This window comes from Abrus precatorius, unplaced genomic scaffold (genome assembly GCF_003935025.1).
Source record: "Abrus precatorius isolate BTA unplaced genomic scaffold, Abrus_2018 Scaffold10, whole genome shotgun sequence".
NCBI classification, from domain to species: domain Eukaryota; kingdom Viridiplantae; phylum Streptophyta; class Magnoliopsida; order Fabales; family Fabaceae; genus Abrus; species Abrus precatorius.
In genome coordinates this window covers 29251516-29272042 of record NW_020874292.1, presented here as the reverse complement: position 1 = coordinate 29272042, position 20527 = coordinate 29251516, and the positions used below count along the sequence as shown (strand labels likewise).

The 20527-nt window shown below is 31.7% G+C and overlaps 2 protein-coding genes across 2 annotated transcripts; one reads left to right on the top strand and one right to left on the bottom strand.

Annotated features, from left to right (window-relative positions):
* The first annotated feature begins 674 nt into the window (after nt 1-674).
* Nucleotides 675-13047, top strand: LOC113849096 (endoribonuclease Dicer homolog 2). The gene is made up of 22 exons (XM_027478716.1): nt 675-774; nt 873-1050; nt 1203-1316; nt 1588-1722; nt 3244-3328; nt 3432-3496; nt 4011-4151; nt 4433-4561; nt 4649-4769; nt 4865-4964; nt 6499-6694; nt 6778-6938; nt 7415-7633; nt 7766-7980; nt 8104-8378; nt 8463-8860; nt 8953-9056; nt 9673-9866; nt 10275-10484; nt 10806-11213; nt 11467-11745; nt 12697-13047. The coding sequence occupies exons 1-22, from the start codon at nt 695-697 to the stop codon at nt 13045-13047; spliced, it is 4158 nt and encodes a 1385-aa protein (XP_027334517.1). The 5' UTR covers nt 675-694.
* Nucleotides 13048-14576: 1529 nt separating this feature from the next.
* On the bottom strand, nt 14577-18082 carry LOC113852419. The gene is made up of 4 exons (XM_027482673.1): nt 17962-18082; nt 16340-17179; nt 15451-15609; nt 14577-14868 (listed from the first exon to the last, which is right to left on the bottom strand). Exons 2-4 carry the CDS (start codon nt 17177-17179, stop codon nt 14632-14634), a joined length of 1236 nt encoding a protein of 411 aa, XP_027338474.1. The 5' UTR covers nt 17962-18082; the 3' UTR covers nt 14577-14631.
* Between the last annotated feature and the right edge of the window lie 2445 nt (nt 18083-20527).

Genomic DNA, 20527 nt, shown 5'->3' with positions numbered 1-20527 from the left:
CGTGTGGTCCCAACGCAGCGCTTTCCCAATGTAGTCAACACTATCGCCCCATAATAATTAAGTTGCCGAGGCTTGAGAGATACGAACCATCGTCCTTGTAACTGTAAAATGTTACTGAGAATCAAGCATGTTTGATTTTACAATTTTCATGTTTATTTTAATGTTATTATTATATTTACTTTCACAATGCAAGTGAATTCACATTCACTTAAAACAATGTTGATTGTAATTTTCAGATTGAATTCACCCTTTACAGTTTCTACCTGTTTTCAAAGTCAGGATATAATTTTACAGTGATTTTTCAGCTTAAATCCAAACAATTTTTACTATGTCACGGGCACACACCGCAAAGGTCAATGTGACCCTTCTTGACTCCTAGTAGTGCCACTCTGGCGTGTCTTTTTTTGCCACGTGCAACTCCCGCTCTCTCAAGCTGCTTAGGGAACAAGTAGTAGTACACTGGTTCTACTACTTTTTGTTTGCGTTAAATAGGCACACACCCACTAACCTTCTCACTCTCACTTCACTGCTCTGTAGGTAAAGATAGGACCTTTCCCACTTTCACTCTCGATTTCTTGTTTTTGGGTTTTCTTTTTCTGCTTTTTGTATCATGGAGAGGGTTGATCGTTTTGGTGATAGGTGATTTTCTTTCTTTGGAGTTTGACTGCAGGTTGTTTCATCAAAGAAGCAAATAATGGAAGAAGTGCACTCAATGAATATAGATACCCATAGCCAACAGCAGATTGTTCCCAATGTTCTTCAATTTGCTAGAAGGTGAGTTTCATGTGTAGATATTTACACTTCTCTAGTGTTGAGTGTGATCATCCCTTTCTCATTGATGTTGAGTTGATTTTTTTTTTCTTTTTCTGTAGCTATCAGCTTGAAGCATTGGATAAGGCTATCCGTGAAAATACCATTGTGTACTTGGAGACTGGTTCCGGCAAGACTTTGATAGCCATCATGCTTCTTCGCAGCTATGCTTATCATCTAAGAAAGCCTTCTCCTTTCATTGCAGTGTTCTTGGTTCCTAAAGTTGTTTTGGTGTCTCAAGTATGACACTTTTTTCTCTATTATGCCTTTGTTAATTTGGGTTAGATAATTAGTTGCCATGTGCTGATTGAGGAGCTATGTAATGGATGGGTACTTTCATTATGCTGTTCTTCATTATCTTTTAACTTTTGCTATTCACTTGTAAATTTTAGCAAGCTAAAGCCTTGAAAATGCACACTGATTTAAAAGTGGGAATGTATTGGGGAGATATGAGAGTTGATTTCTGGGATGCTGCTATGTGGAAACAAGAAATGGAGAAACATGAGGTGAGGCCTTTTGCATTTCAATCAGAAATGGAGGATTCCGTTGTTAGTTATATGAATCTACTTTGCATAACCATTGTTTATCTGTTTGTATCATGTGTGACATTCCAGTTGGGTGTCTGTTGTTTTCCTTTTGCTAACTTAATATGTTTGTATTATACATTTTTAATTAGTTTTCAGTTCCTTAAGTCTTAACTTAATTAGTTATATTTTTGATGTTGTTGTTAGTTGTATGAATCTGCTTTACACATATTTAACGCATTTGTATGTGTAGGTGCTTGTCATGACGCCTTCTATATTGCTTGAATGCTTGAGGCACAGCTTTATCAAGCTGAAAATGATTAAGGTTTTAATAATGGATGAATGTCATCATGCTAGGGGTAGACACCCTTATGCATGCATCATGACTGTAAGTGTTATACCCTCTCCATGATTTTCTATGGTTTGTGTCTTTGAATTGCTTACTAACTCTAATTACAATAATGATTTTTGTTATGTTCTTCATTAATATGTTGTAAATTCCCTTCTGAGTCATTGACCTTTAACATTCTTTTTCCTTGGGTAATACAACCATAGTTATCAATCTCGTGCCTGATTCTAAAAATGCTATAGTAGGATAGTGCACAGTGAGTGACCGTTATTTAGAAATTTTATATATAAATTAAATAATTTATACTATATATAAGTGCTAAAAGCTTTTTAAAAAAACTCAAAAGCAATGTGCGGAAATATATTGTATATTTATCTCATTGAACCAAGAATACAACAGTGGTATAAAAAGGGTAAAAGAGGAATAAACCTGAGTGGTAATCTAGCCCTGACTATAAACACTGTACCTAAATAAGAAAAAGACAGGAAATAAATTGATTCTATTTACATTAATCATAAAAGATTGTACAAATCAGAATTGGGTGATTTTGATTGATATGTGATGATATTGCGCTGGTCTTCCACACACAGACATATTCATAATTTAAAAATAAGAAGTCACAGTTCTTAGGCAAAACATATAAGTAAATAACAATAAAAGTAAAAAACACCCTCAAAGCAGTGTTTTCCTAGGGCAAAAATGAATTTTCTTTGAAAAGTTTCACTCATGCGCTGCTATAGCAGTGCTACAGCTGCTATTCAAAACTGCTATGCTCAAATTTTATAGTGGCCTATGGCTGCTCTGCTCTGCTTTTCTGCTATAGCCTGCTATTGATAACTATGAATATGACAAGGTTCAAAGACCTGTGGAAAGGGGCAAAAAGGGAAAATTTGATATGTTTGAAGGCCAACTAATCGGGCTTATGTGAAGCTTATTTCTTTCTATCTTATCATTAACATCAAGCACTTAAGCAGGTGTTTGGTTAAGCTTATAAAATTGATTTATGAAATTTTATATGCACTTTTTAGCTTAGCTTATTTCTATAAAATTAATGGCGAAGCTTATCAAAAGTTGAATATTTGATAAATTTGATCAACTCTTATTGGAGTACTTAATTGAGCATTTTTATCAAACACACCCTAGTCACAGTATGTTATAATATGAATGGCAAATGGCAATGAACTTCTGGTGACAATATTTGGTCTGGACTCTGAACTACTGCATTTTCCAAAGATAATATGAAAAAGGACTTGATGTTGACCATAGATCTTATGGATGCAGTAAGTAGCCATTTCTGATGCATGCTTTTTGAAAATTTGTTGCATTGTTGACTTTCCTCCTTGGAATGAGATTATAATTTTAATTGGTGAGAAGATATTGTTCAGCAGTATCATGCTTTGTCTACTTTTATTTTGTTCTGTAAGAGTTTGTTTGAGGACTATTAAATCTTGTATTGTAAACTGTTATGTCCTTGTTATGCATGACACATCATCTGCATCATGAGGTTGTAGTTTGTGTTGTGTAAGTAGTTGTTACTTTGTAAGATTGGGTTGCATGCAGGAGTTTTATCATCACCAGTTAAAATCTGGTATCTCTGAACTCCCTCGAATTTTTGGCATGACTGCATCTCCAATTAAGGCAAAAGGTATGCATGCATAGAGAAAGTTTCTTTATATCTCTTTGCATTGCTAGCTTATTAATTTTCTGATGTTGATTTTTCTTTTTCTAATCTTTTAATTTTAATCCAGTTGGAAATTCTGCATTGACCTTGTCAGAAAATATTTGGAAACTAATGAGTCTAATGCATTCAAAGGTTACCTTTTATTTCTCCCCCTTGTGTATAGTTTTTTTTTTTTTTTTTGCTTTCTCATTTCTATTTGTGTTATTGTATTCCATGATAATATTTTTTCCCTTTAGCTACTTAGTATAATTCTATTAACATTGGTGTTTTGAAGTTTACCATACTTAGTGACATTAAGGAATATTATTGATAGGGCCTACTGTTAGGGATGCTAGTTCGAGTGACATGTTTTATCGCAAGAAGTATCAGAATAGGAATTAATGTTATGTAAATTGTTATCTTATTTGTTCCTTTGTAATTATTTCTAGCAGTTATTTTGTTAGTTTTTAAGGAGCATTTGTAACTATTTAGTCCCTTGTGGATGTTAACATGCCTAGAGCAAGTGGAACTTACACCTACGCTAGAAAGATTATTTGCAATGTGGATAGGATAATTTATTCTTATGTAATTAATACTCATGTTGAGGCGCAAACCATTGGTTTGTTATGTATCATTTGTTTGACCTTTTTTCCCCTCTGAATTGAAGGTATATACATGTGTAAGTGAAGCTGTCATTGCAGAGTTCATACCAACCTCAACCCCAAAATTCAAGTTTTACAGGGAAAATGGAATTCAATTTGCATTATTTGAAGAATTAGCAGTTCAACTCAAGACATTAAAACAACAGGTGTGTACATTTGAGGAGATCAATTTTCAATAAATGCTCAGAAACAATGAGGAAAAAGAAAAATTGCCTGCTTGTTGAAAGTAGAAATATGAGTCTCTAGGTCATTTTACTGACATACTGTGTTTGTATTAATTCTCAATTGCGACTCCTGTCATCTTCCTGTATTTATCTGGATCACTTTATTTTCTGTTTAGTGCTACTGTAAAAATTCTGCATTTCTTTATCAGATCATAGTTGATTATTTCCTTGAAGTTATTGACAATGAATTTTCTTTTCCTCAGCATGAACTCTCTCTAAGAAGTCCAGATTTCACTAAATCGTCTGCTGAGTCTGCACACAAGAGAATAACAAAGATTTATTCTGCTTTAATATTTTGCTTGGATGAGCTTGGTGTTTGGTTGGCTTTCAAGGTTCTTGCCCTACACTGTGATGAATTAATGATCCTTATGTCTCTTCTTGGTTTCATAATTGACAACAATTGTTTGTTTCTATGACAGGCTGCAGAATTGTCATCTTCCAATGAATTGGAATCATTTTCATGGGGTACCTCTGGTGATCAGGTTGTTAAGAACTTCAGTTTGGCTAGTATGCTTACACTGAAAACATACTTACCATCTGGTAATGATTCTACAACCATTGAGAGAATTCCTGAACTTTAAATATAAATCTTTTGCTTGCATTTCTTGTTTCTACAAAACTGTTTTCTTACTCAGGTCCTCAGTGGTCTATTGGTGACAATATGAAATCTGCTGTGGAGATGGGGCTGTTAACCTCCAAAGTTTGCTGTCTTATTGACTCTCTACTTCAGTACAGGTTGTCATCATGAATAGTTTTCTTGCAAAATATTTCTAATGTGGTTTTGAAATTATGTGAGTTGTTATTATGGATGGGTCTTACCTCTAGGCTTTCCCTGTCCATATTAGACTGTTTAAGGTTCTTATTGAACGTGTAGATGTCTTTATGGTTGGTCATTTACTGTGAAGTCTGAAGTTTCATCTATCTCTTCTATTCCTGATATCTGATTTTGAATGGTTTAACCTAATCCTAACCCATCCCAACATTTGATAGCCCATGTTTTTGGATACAAATCTAGCCTGATCATGTCTCAAGAAATAATTGGGCCAGTACTGGGTTGACTATATTGAGTCTCAACTAATAACTGGGCTAGATCATGGCTTAGCTATGCGACATGTCTCGAATAATGACTGGGCCAGTAATAAGCTGAATCAATATTGTGAAAAAAATGTGCAAAAAAGTTCAAATTGGGAAGTTATGCATAGCTGCTATACAATTTTGAAGGTAGATAATTAGAACTCATGAATGCTTTAAAAAATCTATTTTATGACAAATCATATCATATAAATATATTGACATGGGCAAAGGTATTAGTTTAAGTTGAGAAATTTTATTATTTATCACTGATTATCAAAATAATTATACATTGTAACGTGTTGCATGACATCAGGCAGAGTTGGGTTGTGACTACTTGAACCCTGACTTGAAAATACACTTGGTCTAATTTCTAGAACATGAGCTTGTCTATAACAGTGCTATGCTTCAGAATTTAATCTAACGCAATACTTCACGGGTATGAATTAATGACCAATCAAGTAATTGACTATATATCAGTATGAGAATGAAGGCATAATAGCGGTATAAGATCTATAACATTCGTAAACCCACAATCGGTAATGCTATATAACAATCGAAGGAATAAGAAATAGTGGCAAGGGAAGGATGGCATGGACTGCAATCACTACGCCATTGATCTTCTACACCTGCAATATCATGTTAGACTCAGGAGATTAGGAGGGCTAGGATAGATAGAAGAAGAGAATAGCAAGAGGAAAGGCAGAGTAGAGAATATGAGCAGAAGGAGGTTATACCAGAATCAACTCCCTTTTCAATGAATTCCTACCACTTCTTATTTGGTTTCCTCTGCCTAGTGCTTCTTCTGATGCACTCAATATTCGGGTCTACTACCACGTGTTCACCTCTTCTAACTAAATTTTCATTTTGCTCGTTTTCTCCCTTAACACGTTTATTATCCTTTTTTGTGTCCACCTCAGCATCTTTATTGTCCTTCTTCTGTCTGCATGTAACATTGTCATAGTTAGCTTCAGGTTGAGATGGGTGTTGAACTTGGATTGTGACATAATTTGTGAAACTCCAATTTTTATTTATTTATTTATTTATTTTAATCTTTTTATACTCACTGAGTAAAATTTGTTCTAAATAGTTGACAAATAATATAGCACTGTTTGATTGTGTGCAATGATCTTTTAATGTCATTATGATTAGTATTCAATCTTTTTTTATATATCTAATATGCATAATAAAATTACAGGGGTTTGACTGAAATGAGATGCATAGTTTTTGTGGAAAGAGTCATCACTGCCATTGTCCTTGAGGCATTATTGAATGCCTTGCTTCCAAAATACAATAGCTGGAAAACTAAATTCATTGCAGGGGACAATTTTGGAATGCAATATCAATCAAGGAATGAACAAAATGATATTGTGGAAGAATTTCGAATGGGATTGGTATGTTGCTTTCTTAGATAATCCCCTGTATTTTAATAACCAAATACAATTTCTTATTAAGCAACAAATAATTTAATATGCAGGTCAACATCATTGTTGCAACATCAATTCTTGAAGAGGGTTTAGATGTTCAGAGTTGCAATTTGGTTATTAGATTTGACCCATCTCCCACAGTGTGCAGTTTTATACAGTCCCGAGGCCGTGCCAGAAAGCAAAATTCAGATTACATATTAATGGTTGAGAGGTAGTTTTTTACATAACTCCTCTCAGTATTATGATCACTCTAGCACTTAGTCAAGTGCTAATTAACATTCTGCATGAAACAAAATTATCGCACCAACTAAATTTTATCTCATTTGGTAAAGTTGACTACATAGATTACACGATGCCATTAAATTCAGTCAAAAAGTCAATTCTCTGATTTGTTATTTATCATTAGATATTTTTTTTATAATTTCCTCTAAAATTTTTCTAGGTCTTCCTTTACTTCTTTTTATCAAACTAAAAATCATGTCATTTATTCTCTTCATTAGTGGTTCCAGTAATCTTTTTTGCACTTGTTCAAACCACCTTAATTAATTTTTTTTCTGTCTTTTTCATTATAAATACTACTTCAATATTATTATGTATACAATCATTTCTTATTTTGTTCTATCTATGTTTTAATAGTTGAATTAAATTTCCCCCAAACACCTTCCTTATTTAATTCTGAAATTACAGTGGGGATTCAGTTACACGTTCCCGACTAGAGAAATACCTTGCCAGTGGGGATATTATGAGGAAGGAGTCATTGCGTCATTCTTCCCTTCCATGCGACCCTTTTGAAAGTGATCAATTTCATGAGGAAGCTTATCGCGTTGCAAGCACTGAGGCAGTTGCCAATCTTAGTTCTAGCATTACTTTGATTCATTTGTATTGCTCACGGCTCCCTGCAGATGGGTTAGTTAGCTCATTGCTGTCCTTATTACTTGTTGATTCTTCTTCCTTCATTTTAATGAACAGAAGATATGTTTTCTTTTGCATCAACCTAGTTCCTGTTCTTCATTTATTCCATCTAGATTAAACTCTCAGGTACTTTAAACCAACTGCAAGGTGGGACAAAGAGACTGGAACGTTGTATCTTCCAAAGAGCTGCCCTCTACAGCCTATTCATGTACAAGGTGACAAAAAACTCTTAAAGAATATTGCATGCCTTGAAGCATGCAAACAACTTCATGAGATTGGAGCTCTGACAGATAATCTCGTCCCTGACATTGTCATTGAAGAAGCAGAGGTGGAGGAATTTGGTAACTTACATGCCTTCTATTCATTTATCCTTCTGCTTCTGCCTTTTTGAATAATATATCATGACAATGAAACTAATTTATCCATGTAATTCTTTGAATTCAACATCAAACAAATTCTTACAGGAAATGAACCTTACGATGAGAACCAACCAACTTATCTACCTTTTGGATTGGTAAATCGTGTGTCATACAGTAGTCGCACAACCTACCATTGTTATTTACTGGAGCTAAATCAACATTTTAGTTATGATATCTCAGTTCAAGACATTTTTCTTGCAACCAGAATTGAGCTTGATCCAGAAATTGGATGCATGCAATTCAACGATATGTGTTTTGACAGAGGTAGCTTGTCAGTAAACTTAAGATATAAAGGAACCATTGATCTTTCACCTGATCAGGTATGCTGTCCAGTTCTGCTTTAAATGTATCTGACATATTTGCAAGTGTTATGAAAAGCCAATGCAGTTATTGTTTTTTTCCAGGTTCTTTTATGTAAAACATTCCAGGTTACAGTCCTTAAAATTCTCATAGATGATAATGTGGAAAAGTTGGCAACTGTTTTGGACAGATGCAATTTGGAGGATGATCTTGAAATTGATTATCTTCTGCTTCCGGCTACTACTCAAGGGCACAGTCCGTTGGTTGATTGGTTTGTCATTAATTCTGTAAATCCATCTAATATTTCATGCAAGTATCATACACCCAATATACAGACAAAAAATGGTCTAGCTTGCACTTGTAAATTGCAAAATGCATTGGTTTGTACACCCCATAATGGTTATATTTATATCACCACTGGTATAAGAGAATTGGATGGAAACTCACCTCTGGAATTAAGGGTTGGTGAAGTTACTACATACAAGAAGTACTATAAGCAACGGTAAATAATTATTTGTGGTTGCTGTTTTTTCAGGTTAATTTATCTACTTGAGTGCATTATTCTTATTTATCTTTTTTCCCCATAATTTTCAGTCATGGCATTCAATTGCATTTTGAACATCAAAGGCTGCTTAAAGCAAGGCACAATTTTCATGTTAAAAATTACTGTCACGGAAGCAGACATGAGAAGGAAGGAGGTTTGACCTTTGATTTTTCCATTCGTTTCTTTTGTTCCTTAATCTTGGTGAGATTGGACCAATGATGTAAAATCTTTGTTGCCCACAAATGCATGTGATACATCTTTTTTTTGTTAAATCCAACAGTTTTGGGTACCAAAGTACCTAGGAAGTTGATTATGCTTGTGAATCTTAAAATTAGGGTTGGCTATATGACCAATATATGAATTGGAATTTTCTGAATGCCATTACATGCCCTCTGTTCTGATTATAATTGCAAAGGAAATGAGGTTTGTTAGTTTGCTTTTTCTTCTGCTGTTTCTGGGATTTAAAACTATTAAAATGGTCCCTGCCTCCTTGTGTGATACACAGTAATTCAGTTTCTTAGTTGTTACCTGTATATTGGCTTGCTTGTTACTGACTGTAAATGTATAATCTTCTTATGAATGAGATTTGTAGTATCAGTAACTACTTCTTTTAACAAGATTTTAGTTATCAATGCTATGATGCCTAAATTTATTCTTTCTCAAATTATGTTTGTATTTGTACTGAAGAAGTTGCAGCCATATTTAGTGATTTCTGTTTTCAATCACTACAAATAAGTGATCCAGTCTGAAGCTTAACTGTGTTTTTTCAGAAGATAGCAAGAGCTTTGTTGAATTACCGCCTGAAGTGTGCTCTATAATCATGTCACCAATAACAGATAGGATCATTTATTCTTTCTCATTTATTCCGTCAATCATGCATAGACTTGGGTCATTGCTTGGAGCTTTCAATTTGAAAAAGATGCATTTGGATCATTGCACACAGAATGAAATTCAAACAGTCAAGGTGTGCTACTACTGCTATTCTGCAAATTTGCTCATCATTACAATTTAGAAAATATCATGTTTTTAAAGTTTTTCCTCCAGAATAAACAACTTATGTGTGTGTGGGTGAGTGAGTGAGTGAGTGCGTGTGTGGTAGTTCTGATTCTGAAAGGTAGAAAGCAGGGCATTCTGGACAGTGAAGGTAACTAATTCCCTCTGGCCTGCCCTCCTTTTACCCTCTCCCCATTGCCTGAGCCAATACTCAGCGAAGAGATTGGGAAGAAACTTGTCTGTATGGAAACATTCTATGCTAGCATCTTTTGTTAATTTGTCTTGATGTTATCTGAATGTGTAGATTCCCAATCTTTTTTCCTGTTGTCAAACATTTTAAAGATATTTGCATTGATGGTATCTTTGTTTTGCACCATAGGTGTTGGAAGCAATCACTACAAAAAAATGCAAAGAGACCTTTCATTACGAGTCTCTAGAGACTCTTGGAGATTCTTTTTTAAAATATGCTGCCAGCCAACAGCTTTTTAAAACCTATCAAAATCACCATGAAGGTCTCCTTAGTTTGAAGAGGCAAAAGATAATTTCTAATGCTGCCCTCTGTAAGTTAGGTTGCAGTTCTAAACTTCCGGTACTCTCTTTCTCTCTGATATTTGTGTTACATTTATATGCCCTGCATCTGTTATGGTGATATTCTTCAGCATTCTTCACATTTAAATTAAGATTTCATAGGATTTCTTATCTGTATTCTGATTTGGAAATCCTATTTATTCAAATGTGCTGCTGATTTTTAATCTGCAGCATTCTTTGTTTTTATCTGCTGTATTTTGTCATGACAAGTACTATTCTCAGATGAAACTTGTGGTTTTAGATTTTTGCATTATCATCTTGAAACTGTACTTGCTGATAATGTTTTTATTTTTTATTGAACAACTATTCTTTTGAGTTGCAGGGCTTCATACAAAATGAGCCTTTTGATCCTAATACCTGGATCATTCCTGGTGATAAATCTATAAGTTCTAAAATAAAAGAGTTGGTTATCAATGAGACAAAAATTTATGTTAGTGGAGAAAGAAAATTAAAAAAGAAGACTGTTGCTGATGTTGTTGAGGCACTAATTGGTGCCTGCCTCAGCAATGGTGGTGAAAAGGCTGCGTTGTTGTTTATGGATTCAGTTGGTATTAAAGTGAGTTTTAATACCATACCCTATGAAAGGCACTTCAATGATCATGTGGAGAATCTTGTACATGTCAGCTTTCTAGAATCACTATTAAAGTACCCATTCCGTGATTGTTCTCTTTTACTAGAAGCTCTGACCCATGGTTCTTACATGCTGCCTGAAGTTCCTAGATGTTATCAGGTACGGGATATTATTCATAATATGGAAACAATACATTAGCAACATTAGCATGCATATATATATAAATGAAGGACAGAACTGTTACCAGCTCTATACTGGCTAGCCTATCTTTTGCAAGTTTTGGTGGAACCAAGTAAATAGTAATTGCACACATTTTTCTTCATGATATGTCTAATATGTTTCCTCATATTCTTGTAACCAGTTATTCTCTTTTATCTCAATTTGTGAATCATATATACTCCTTGCCTTGCAGCGATTAGAATTTCTTGGAGATTCAGTATTGGATTTTCTGATTACTTGGCATTTGTACAATGAATATCCTGGCATGTCACCTGGGCAGTTAACTGACATGAGGTCAGCTTCTGTGAATAATGATTGTTATGCATGGTCTGCTATTAAGGCTGGGTTGCACAAACATGTACTACATGCCTCACAAAAACTGCATAAGGATATTGCTGTCACACTTCATGATTTTGATAAGTTGTCTTCATTGTCAACTTCTGGATGGGATTCAGAGACATCACTCCCCAAGGTTAGTTGTTAAAATTTGGTTTATAGGTTCTCTGGGTTATTGTTGTCTAAGTATTGAGATAATGCTACTCTACACTATTACTGTTGTAGTGGTGTTTGAATAGTGAAAAAAGCTCCTCAAAAGTGACTTTATTGTGAAGGGGGTGTATTTATCCTAAAATTTCTGGGATGGATACATGGTCACTCACCTTGTAGACAAATTTACGTCAGAGATTCCTTATCCTTGAGAATTAATAACTAAATAAATAAATATATCATTTTTTATAGTGGATGAACCTTGGAGAAAACACGGTCTTTAAGCAATGGGAGGCAACATAGACCGTATTTCTTTTCTTTAGCAATGTTATTTGGTATGAAAGTTGTTCTATAAAAGCTATTATGAATGCCTAACAACCATGGTTAGAGAGGGGGGTTGGGGGAAGCAAAGTTGAAGAGTACACGGGTAATTTAAAAAATTCTTTGAACTCTTTAATTTTTCCCATTTGTAAGTTTTTTCATGAAAATCCATTGGTACCGTTTTATTTTTCATTTTAGGGGCAGCATGTTCTGGCTTTTTATTCTGTTTTTCTTGCAATTTTTTGGAATGCTGGGAAGGATACATTAGTTATTTCACTCAATATAGTACTCCGTTTCTAGAAGCTGCAATCCATTTTCTTGTTTTCAAAGCCCACGGAATGTTGAAGGAGAACTAGTACCCTAATGTATTAAGCCTCTTTTGATCAAAATATTGTGCTTTTCCAAAGTTGAAGGTCCTTGCAAATATTAATCGTCTGTCATAACTCATGTTCAAACAACATATACCTGCTTTTTTCGCTTCTATAGGGTCATTAGTTCTTTGACATAATTTAAAAATGTATTGTTGGTAGCGTTTAGTGCTTTTCTATTTTGTGATTGTAATGATCAGCTATCTTATCCATTACAAAACCCATGGATTTTTCCTATTGTTTGACAGGTACTTGGAGACATAATTGAGTCTTTGGCTGGAGCAATTCTTGTTGATTCAGGCTACAATAAGGAGGTTGTGTGGCAAAAAATAAGGCCCCTTTTGGAACCACTTGTCACACCTGAAACATTGAAGCTCAATCCCACCAGAGAATTGTATGAACTCTGTCATAAAAAAGGTTATGTTATATCGAAACCTGAGGTCAGCAGGGATAATGGTGTCACTACTTATAGAATGGAGATACAATCTAATGGAGTGGTTATTCAAGAGGGTGAGTATAACGGTCCTGATCATAAGAAAACAGCCAAAAAGATAGTCTGCAAGAAAATTTTGAAGTTATTGAAGGAAGGAGGATTATAGGATCCCTAAGTTTAAAAACTTGTGTACTGTACGCAAGAAGGTTAACCGATTACTGAAGGTTGTAATACTTAATTTTGCGATTTCAGTTCTTGTTTGGGCTATCAATCAAACATTTGATTAAAGTCCTTTCCTATTACATGGCTTAGGTTTTGTCTGGCCAACTTTTGCTTTTTTAAGGCTGGATTTTCAGCCCACCTACCATTCCTGAACCCCTTGCTCTGTTATAGAACAGGGCATGTTAGATCTCCAAGTGTACGGTTACTATCAAGAAATATAAAAAGTTATTCTTTTCGCATGAACTATCTTATTAAATACTTTATTAAATACTGAGTGATTATAAATTAATTATTTAAACAATAAATTAATAAGACAAAATAAAAAATAGAAAAGAAAATCAATTTAAAATAGATAAATCTAAATTCTAATAAACTTATAGCGATTAGTCTCATCACAAAAGGAATGCAAATATCATCATTTGCACTACTATGAAATCAGTGTATTTCTTAGTTACGTAAAGTGCAAGTGTGTGTCAGAGAGAACATCAATTGGAATGAAAAAATTAGTAAAAACTAAGAAGTTTCTAAAGTGCGGTTGGTTTCTATATGAAACAGGATATCCAGATTTTCTTATTTTTGGCCTTATTAGATACGATTTATTTGATATATGCAAAATTATTATTATGAAATAATAGTAGTCGGTAGCAATTAAATCAATAAATCATATTCGACGATAAGGGTATCAGGTCAATTTACATGCATTTTTCTTTTTTCGGTTTGGATTAGTTCATCATTTTGTATTGATTTTTTAAGTGTCAAACTTGATATATGCTGGGGCAGGTTTTGGCTTGAGAAAATCTAAACTCAAATTATGTCCCTTTTTTATTTTGTAAATGATATTATTAATTTTTATTTTGTAATATTTTTCAAATTAATTTTGCTTAGCAAAATTAAAAATCCTCTCTATTAAGTTATTCAACTTGAACTAACTCGTAAATTTGTTTGAGTTGGTTTGATTCAAGTTTCCTAGAATTATTTGCACTAACTTACTTTGTTCCTATTCAATTTAGTTTAATTAATTTAAACTCATCTATCCTCCAAATTCATCTTAACAAAATTTGATTATCCCTTGATCGATTAAGATTATGTGTCTATTATCCAACTTTCTCTGTCTGCTTTGTTCTTATTACCCGTATTCTTTTATGCTACATTCATTATAGCATAAAAAAATAATTTTTTTTAATTCTTAATCCACTTTTTTAGTCTAATATTTCTTAGTATTTAAAATTTTTTCTTTTAATCAAAATCAATCTGAATTAAATGAAATGAATTCACTTGAATGAAGTGCGCGCACACACAATTAATTGATAATATAAATAGACACTTATATTATCTTGAAAGAACTTCCAAAAATGTATATCATGAACAAAATACAATCAACACGAAATCATATGACATGTTACAAAAATGAACTGATGACAGATAACAATTGCTACATTCTTTGTCATATCAGTGATGACTTTATTATTATTTTTTATCATAACATTTTTACTTGGATAGATACCATAGAATAGCCTCATAGATGCACTTAGAGGTATTTGTGTGGCACTTGTTCTGCCACCAAAAAATAGAAAAGCCCCATTAATCCACTGTGCATTTGGCTGTTGCTGTAGATAATCTCTAGAGTTAAAGTTTCACCATCTGTTATCTTGATAGAACCTGGTAGAGGATAACATGTGGTCATTCCTACAACGTACCCTTTCTCATCTCCAGCTTTAGTTCCATTTCCATATTTTGGTATTGAAGAGCATAGTACCCTCCCATCCTGAAATTGTCACACACCAAAATTTCAAAGAATAAACACTACTCCAATATTTAGTTCACATCTCATGATTTCTGACATCTTACAAAGTTACAATTATCTTTCTTTTAAAAAAATGTTAGTAATATATTTTTTGAACACACTTTTTTAACTTTTTTATATAATTAATTCGTTTAAAAAATATAAATTTATTTTATAAATATTTTAAATAAATAAAGTTTTTTACTCTTTTTTATTCCTTTTATTTTTTTTCGTGTTTGTTGTTATCCATTTGATGAAGAAAAAGAAGCATACCAATAGAAAGATTAAAACAATGAAAGGCTATTCTTACTAATAAAATGGTAAAAAAAAAAAAAAAGTTTACCATTTCTTAATTTTTGTCATAAATAAAAAGGTTGACGATCCTCATTGAAATTAATGACATGAAAGAACAAATAGATGCATATTTATAATCCTTCTTTAATTTTAAGGGCACAATAGTATACCACGCATTTTGCAACGTTTAGTTTTTGCTCATGCACTCATATGTTACTAGAAAGCAATAATATTGAATGGTCAAGAATAACCATAATTATTCAACCTCACCTGTCCGTATAGAGTTGATGCAATGGCACCAACATGCTGATGGCCAACTCCATAAATGAAATAACCCCCATTTTGCAGTGGGAGTCTTGTTCTTCTCACATCAACGCAACCACTACTATTCTTATGGTCTTTGTTGCAAGCTTCAATATCATACTCAACCTGTAACAAATAAATCTGTGTTACATACATACAACGTGTGGAAGAATTCTTGTATCCTCCTATCAGGAGTAAATTCTTGGTCTTTCTGTAACACATATTATTAGTTTATATTCTTATTTTGAGAATTTTTTTCCTTATTTTTATCTCAAAAGTTAATAGAAAGATAATTATATATTCAGTGTCATGATTTCAATATATATATTAAAAAAAAATACTCTAAGACGACTGATTTTTTTTAATTAAGAAGAAATGATCCAAGAACCAAGTGTATAACTCACCATCGAACCCTTATATTTTCAAAAGTTGTCTGGGTCAATTCCCTAAATAATCTAATGATTTTATATTGTTTTTTTTTTTAAATCATATAATAATAATAATAATAATAATAATAATAATAATAATAATAATAATATTGACTTCATTTGAGATTAATGTTAATTAAACATATTATTTTTACCTAAAAACTACATCTAATTAACTTCTTTTGTTTTGTAATTTTTAAGAATACTTTGTGTATGATTCATATATACAAAAGGAATGTATGTATAATTTTAAAACTAAATAAATAACAAGTAACATATAAGAATATATAAAGTAAGATTTATTAAAAAAAAAAACAAATATATAAAGTGAAAATATAATTAATTAACGCTTACTTGAAGAGAGATGAATGTATTTAAAACAAAAACATATGACATGATATATGTTTTTTAATAACTAATTCACTTACCTGGCAGTTATGTTGTGGACTCATTCCTTTTGACTTATTTGATACAGTCAAAGTATCAGTCACATCAAGTATATAAATCTTAAGAGGTATCATAAAATTGTCCCAGTTGACCCACTTTACTGTATATTTAAGATATAAGCTTCGTTTTGGACCTTGAAACCCTTTTCTCATCCTACACTGGGAGTTATCAGGACAACATTGCAAGCCTCCTTTATAATTAGGACTCAAAGGGTTACCATTTTCATCTTTTGTAACATTATAAAGGTCACATCTACATTCAATGCACCCCATCCTATCTTCCACACCCCTTGTATCAATGGCATGTACATTAATTGCCCATTTCTCCGCATACCCGTATGGAATTTTTGTAGGGTTACCAACTTCTACTCCAAAAGGATCAGGAATATCTGTAGCTGTTCCTCTTGTTTCAGATCCAATGCCATAATATTGTCCAAGAACATTACCTTGGCATAAGCCACTATTTCTCACCACAACAATACCTGATTGACTATTGTGTGACACATTTTTTGGTTGATAGTACCTCACAACAACCCAATGGTGGAGATAAGTTTCTTGGAGAGGCACAGAATTCCCAGTTTCATCAACTATTTCAGCATTGAAACTCTTGAGTGCAATATGACCCTTTGGGAACTCAACATCATAGTAATATTTATTTGTAACTGACCCTGGACCTAGTTCAAACTTTGGAGATAGAAAAACATCTGTTTGAATCTTATTTTGAGTCTTCCCAAGAGCAAGTGATGAGTGTTGTGTGCCTGACACCAAAAGTAGTATTGCCCATGAAAGCACCCAATCTCGAGATACAAAACTCATGTTCATCTGTTAGCATAATCTTTATTAGCTATAATTAATTAAAAGCAAATAAATATATCTTCAATTTGAAGAAGTTAGGCACCATCTTCAGCAAGACCAACAAGAATTTCACTAACAAAGGAAAAATATCATGCCACTATATGAATTCAAAATGATGGAAAAACTAAAAAGTACACATAATCAAAGTTATGACTAATCTTTAAACAGATTTTTAATTATTAAAAATATTAATTATAATCTAATTTGAGTAAACTTATGCAATAATACTTTTATAAAAAAAATAAAAAGATAAAGATATAATATTTCTCATAAATTAAAGTTAACTTATATTTTTTTATTTTTTAAATTTTTTTTCAATTGACATTGTAAAATATAAAGTGTATAAATTGATTTTAACTTATGAAAAAAAATATTATTTTTTTCAATAAGTACTAACATATAACAGTTTACTTTACTTAGACTTTATATAAAAAAAATATTATTGATTACTGCTTTCAAGTAGTTTAAAATACTTAATGAAATATATTTAATATTTTCTCATTATTTGCTCGTAGGCACATAACCCCTTCTTTAAGAGCCATAAATTATATTTCTTTTGCATGAAAACGAAACAAAATTAATGAACAACATAAGCATGCCATGTTAGCAATAGTTGAAGCTTCCCTTTAGATCATAGAGATCGGGTAGAGATATTCATGTTTATATATGTAAATTTTCAATGATGATGATTGTTAAGGATGAAGCAAGAAATTGAAAATAGTTGTTGTGTGGAAAATAAAGGATCGTACCTTATACAATTGGGCTTTGTTTGAGAATAGAAGAGTAACCACTATCTTGTAATTAAGGTACCAACTGATTCGATTTCAACTACAAATTACGTGGTTCAATTGTTAACCTTGGACAAGAGATTTATATAGAAGAAATAGGTGGAGGTGCATTGCAGATGCTCTAAGCCATGACGTTTACCAAACATGGATAATGAATTCAAAGTAAATGTGGTGTGTGTGTGTGTGTGTGTTTGAAGTTTGAATACTTCTAATAAAAGAGAGCGATTGATAGAGTGCAATGGAGACCACGAAATTACGATAAAATACCAAGATTAGACCCACCAACCAGGAAGCTTGGATTTTAATTGAATATTTTATTTGTAATAAATGACAATTATATATAAACATGTAACTTTAAATAACGATGGTTGGATTTCATAGCATTAATACCAATCAACTAGCTTACTTTCACCATGTTAACAATCTATTGATGTTGTCACCTTTCAATTTAATCTCATATTCTCTTTATCTCATTTCGTAAACTACTATATACTAAGCATTAGTGTCTTGTTCATTGAAGTAGGAGATCTGTTTAATATTAGTGTGAAAGGCCTGTTTAATACGTAATGGATAAGGCTGTATAATAATTTGTTCATGTTTACCATATAAAATCTTGCGGAAATGTCACAGAAATTGTGTAACACCAAAAATATTTGTATAGAATGCGAAAGACAATGTCCACTTTAGATAAACTTTTCTCTAATTATTTATAAGAATATTAAACTCTTTCATAAGTAAAAATTAACTTGTGTTTTTTCTATTTTTTAGAACTTTTTTATCTTATATAAAAAATAAGCTATTTTTTACTCGTAAAAAATTATTTATTTTTTACTCGTAAAAAATTATTTATTTTTTATATTTTTTCATAAAAATTTATTTAAAAAATTACTTAAATTGTTTTTACTAATAGTCTAATAGCTTGAACACAAGCACACACCCAAAATAAAAAATGTTGTGTCTCTTTCATGGCCGAAATCATACTAGTCTTTGTTCCTTGGTGTTTAAGTCTCAAATTTTCTATTATTTTCTAAAACTTAATCATAAGGATTTGTTCTGACCAAAAAAGTCCATATAAGGATTTGTCAACGTTTGTAATTACAAATATGACCATTAATATAATATAATGTTGATCAGTATATGTAATAAAATTGTTTTATAAATTTTATTAGAAAAAAATTGTTTTATAAATGATTTTTTACAATTTATTTTACAAATATAGAAAAATTAATGTAAAATAATTTTCTAAAACATATATTTCTATATTTTGGATTAATATATGGAATAAAATGTGCATTTACTTTTTTATATATTTAAAATTAATAAAATTTTATTTTTATTTGTTTTAAAATCTTAAAATAAATATACAAATTTAAAGTCAAGAAATTATAAAAATTAAAAAAAAATATTAATGTAGATAATATAATAAAAACAAATGAAGTAATAAATTAAACGGAAAAATTATAATAAAAAAATAATGTGACAGTTATAGTGGCAGAATTTTAGTCATAACGGCATAGCTTTAATTAATTAGTTGCATAATGTTCGGATTTACATTTAGATGAATTTGAAAAAAAGAAAAAGTAAAATGTTTAAAAATTTATCTTTAAAGTAAATTTGAAGAACATAAAAACACTTGTCATTCAAATAAAATTGTACTTTTTTACATTTAACATAATTTTAAAAATAAATATACACTTTTTTCCTAAAGCTTTATATGTGATTTGCAAACTTACTATAACATAACAGACCGTTGTTATGTTGACATCTTTGAATTTTATTGTATTCTTTCTTTGTTGCACTTTCTTGCTTTGAATTTTTGCTCTCTTACTTTTCAATATTGACAAATCTTTTAAGTAGCAAATCGTATTTGGAATTGTCGTCGATCGATTGCGATCCTTACATTCTAGAATATGAATTTATTCAGTCTACAATTTTTGAAAAGTCATCAGCATATACTATTCTCTATTTATTTATTCTATTTACAATAAAAAATGAAGTTTTGGCAGATTATTTGCTTCTCTTGCAAGTTTGCATCACAAGAAAATATTGAGTAATTTCCATCTTAGTTCTTAGTAAAGTTCCTTTCAACCTGCAATATTTTTAAACCATATCTATATATTAGTTGTTTAGGTGTGTAATTAGTTATTAACAAAATTAAAATCTTTTAAGTGTATTGGTTTTTATTCATATTTATCATAGCAACTATATTTCAACTAGACAGTTTATTTTAATTGCTAACATTCCATAAACACCATTATACATAGGCATAGGCTATTTGCCTATTAAATGTGCATTTTAATTTAGTACTTCCTAGAGAGAGAAAATTAACTCCAAAGAAAATTCATCATTCAAGATAAATGCATAATAAATGTTATTCCCAATTTATTTGCATTTGCTTTAATCATATATGGGTTTTTCGAGTGTTTTATTCACAAAATGAGTGATTTAATCATACAATTTCTTAATTTCTTTCGAATTGGGAAAAATTATATGGGGGCTTTTATACACAAAATCTTTTGATACCAAA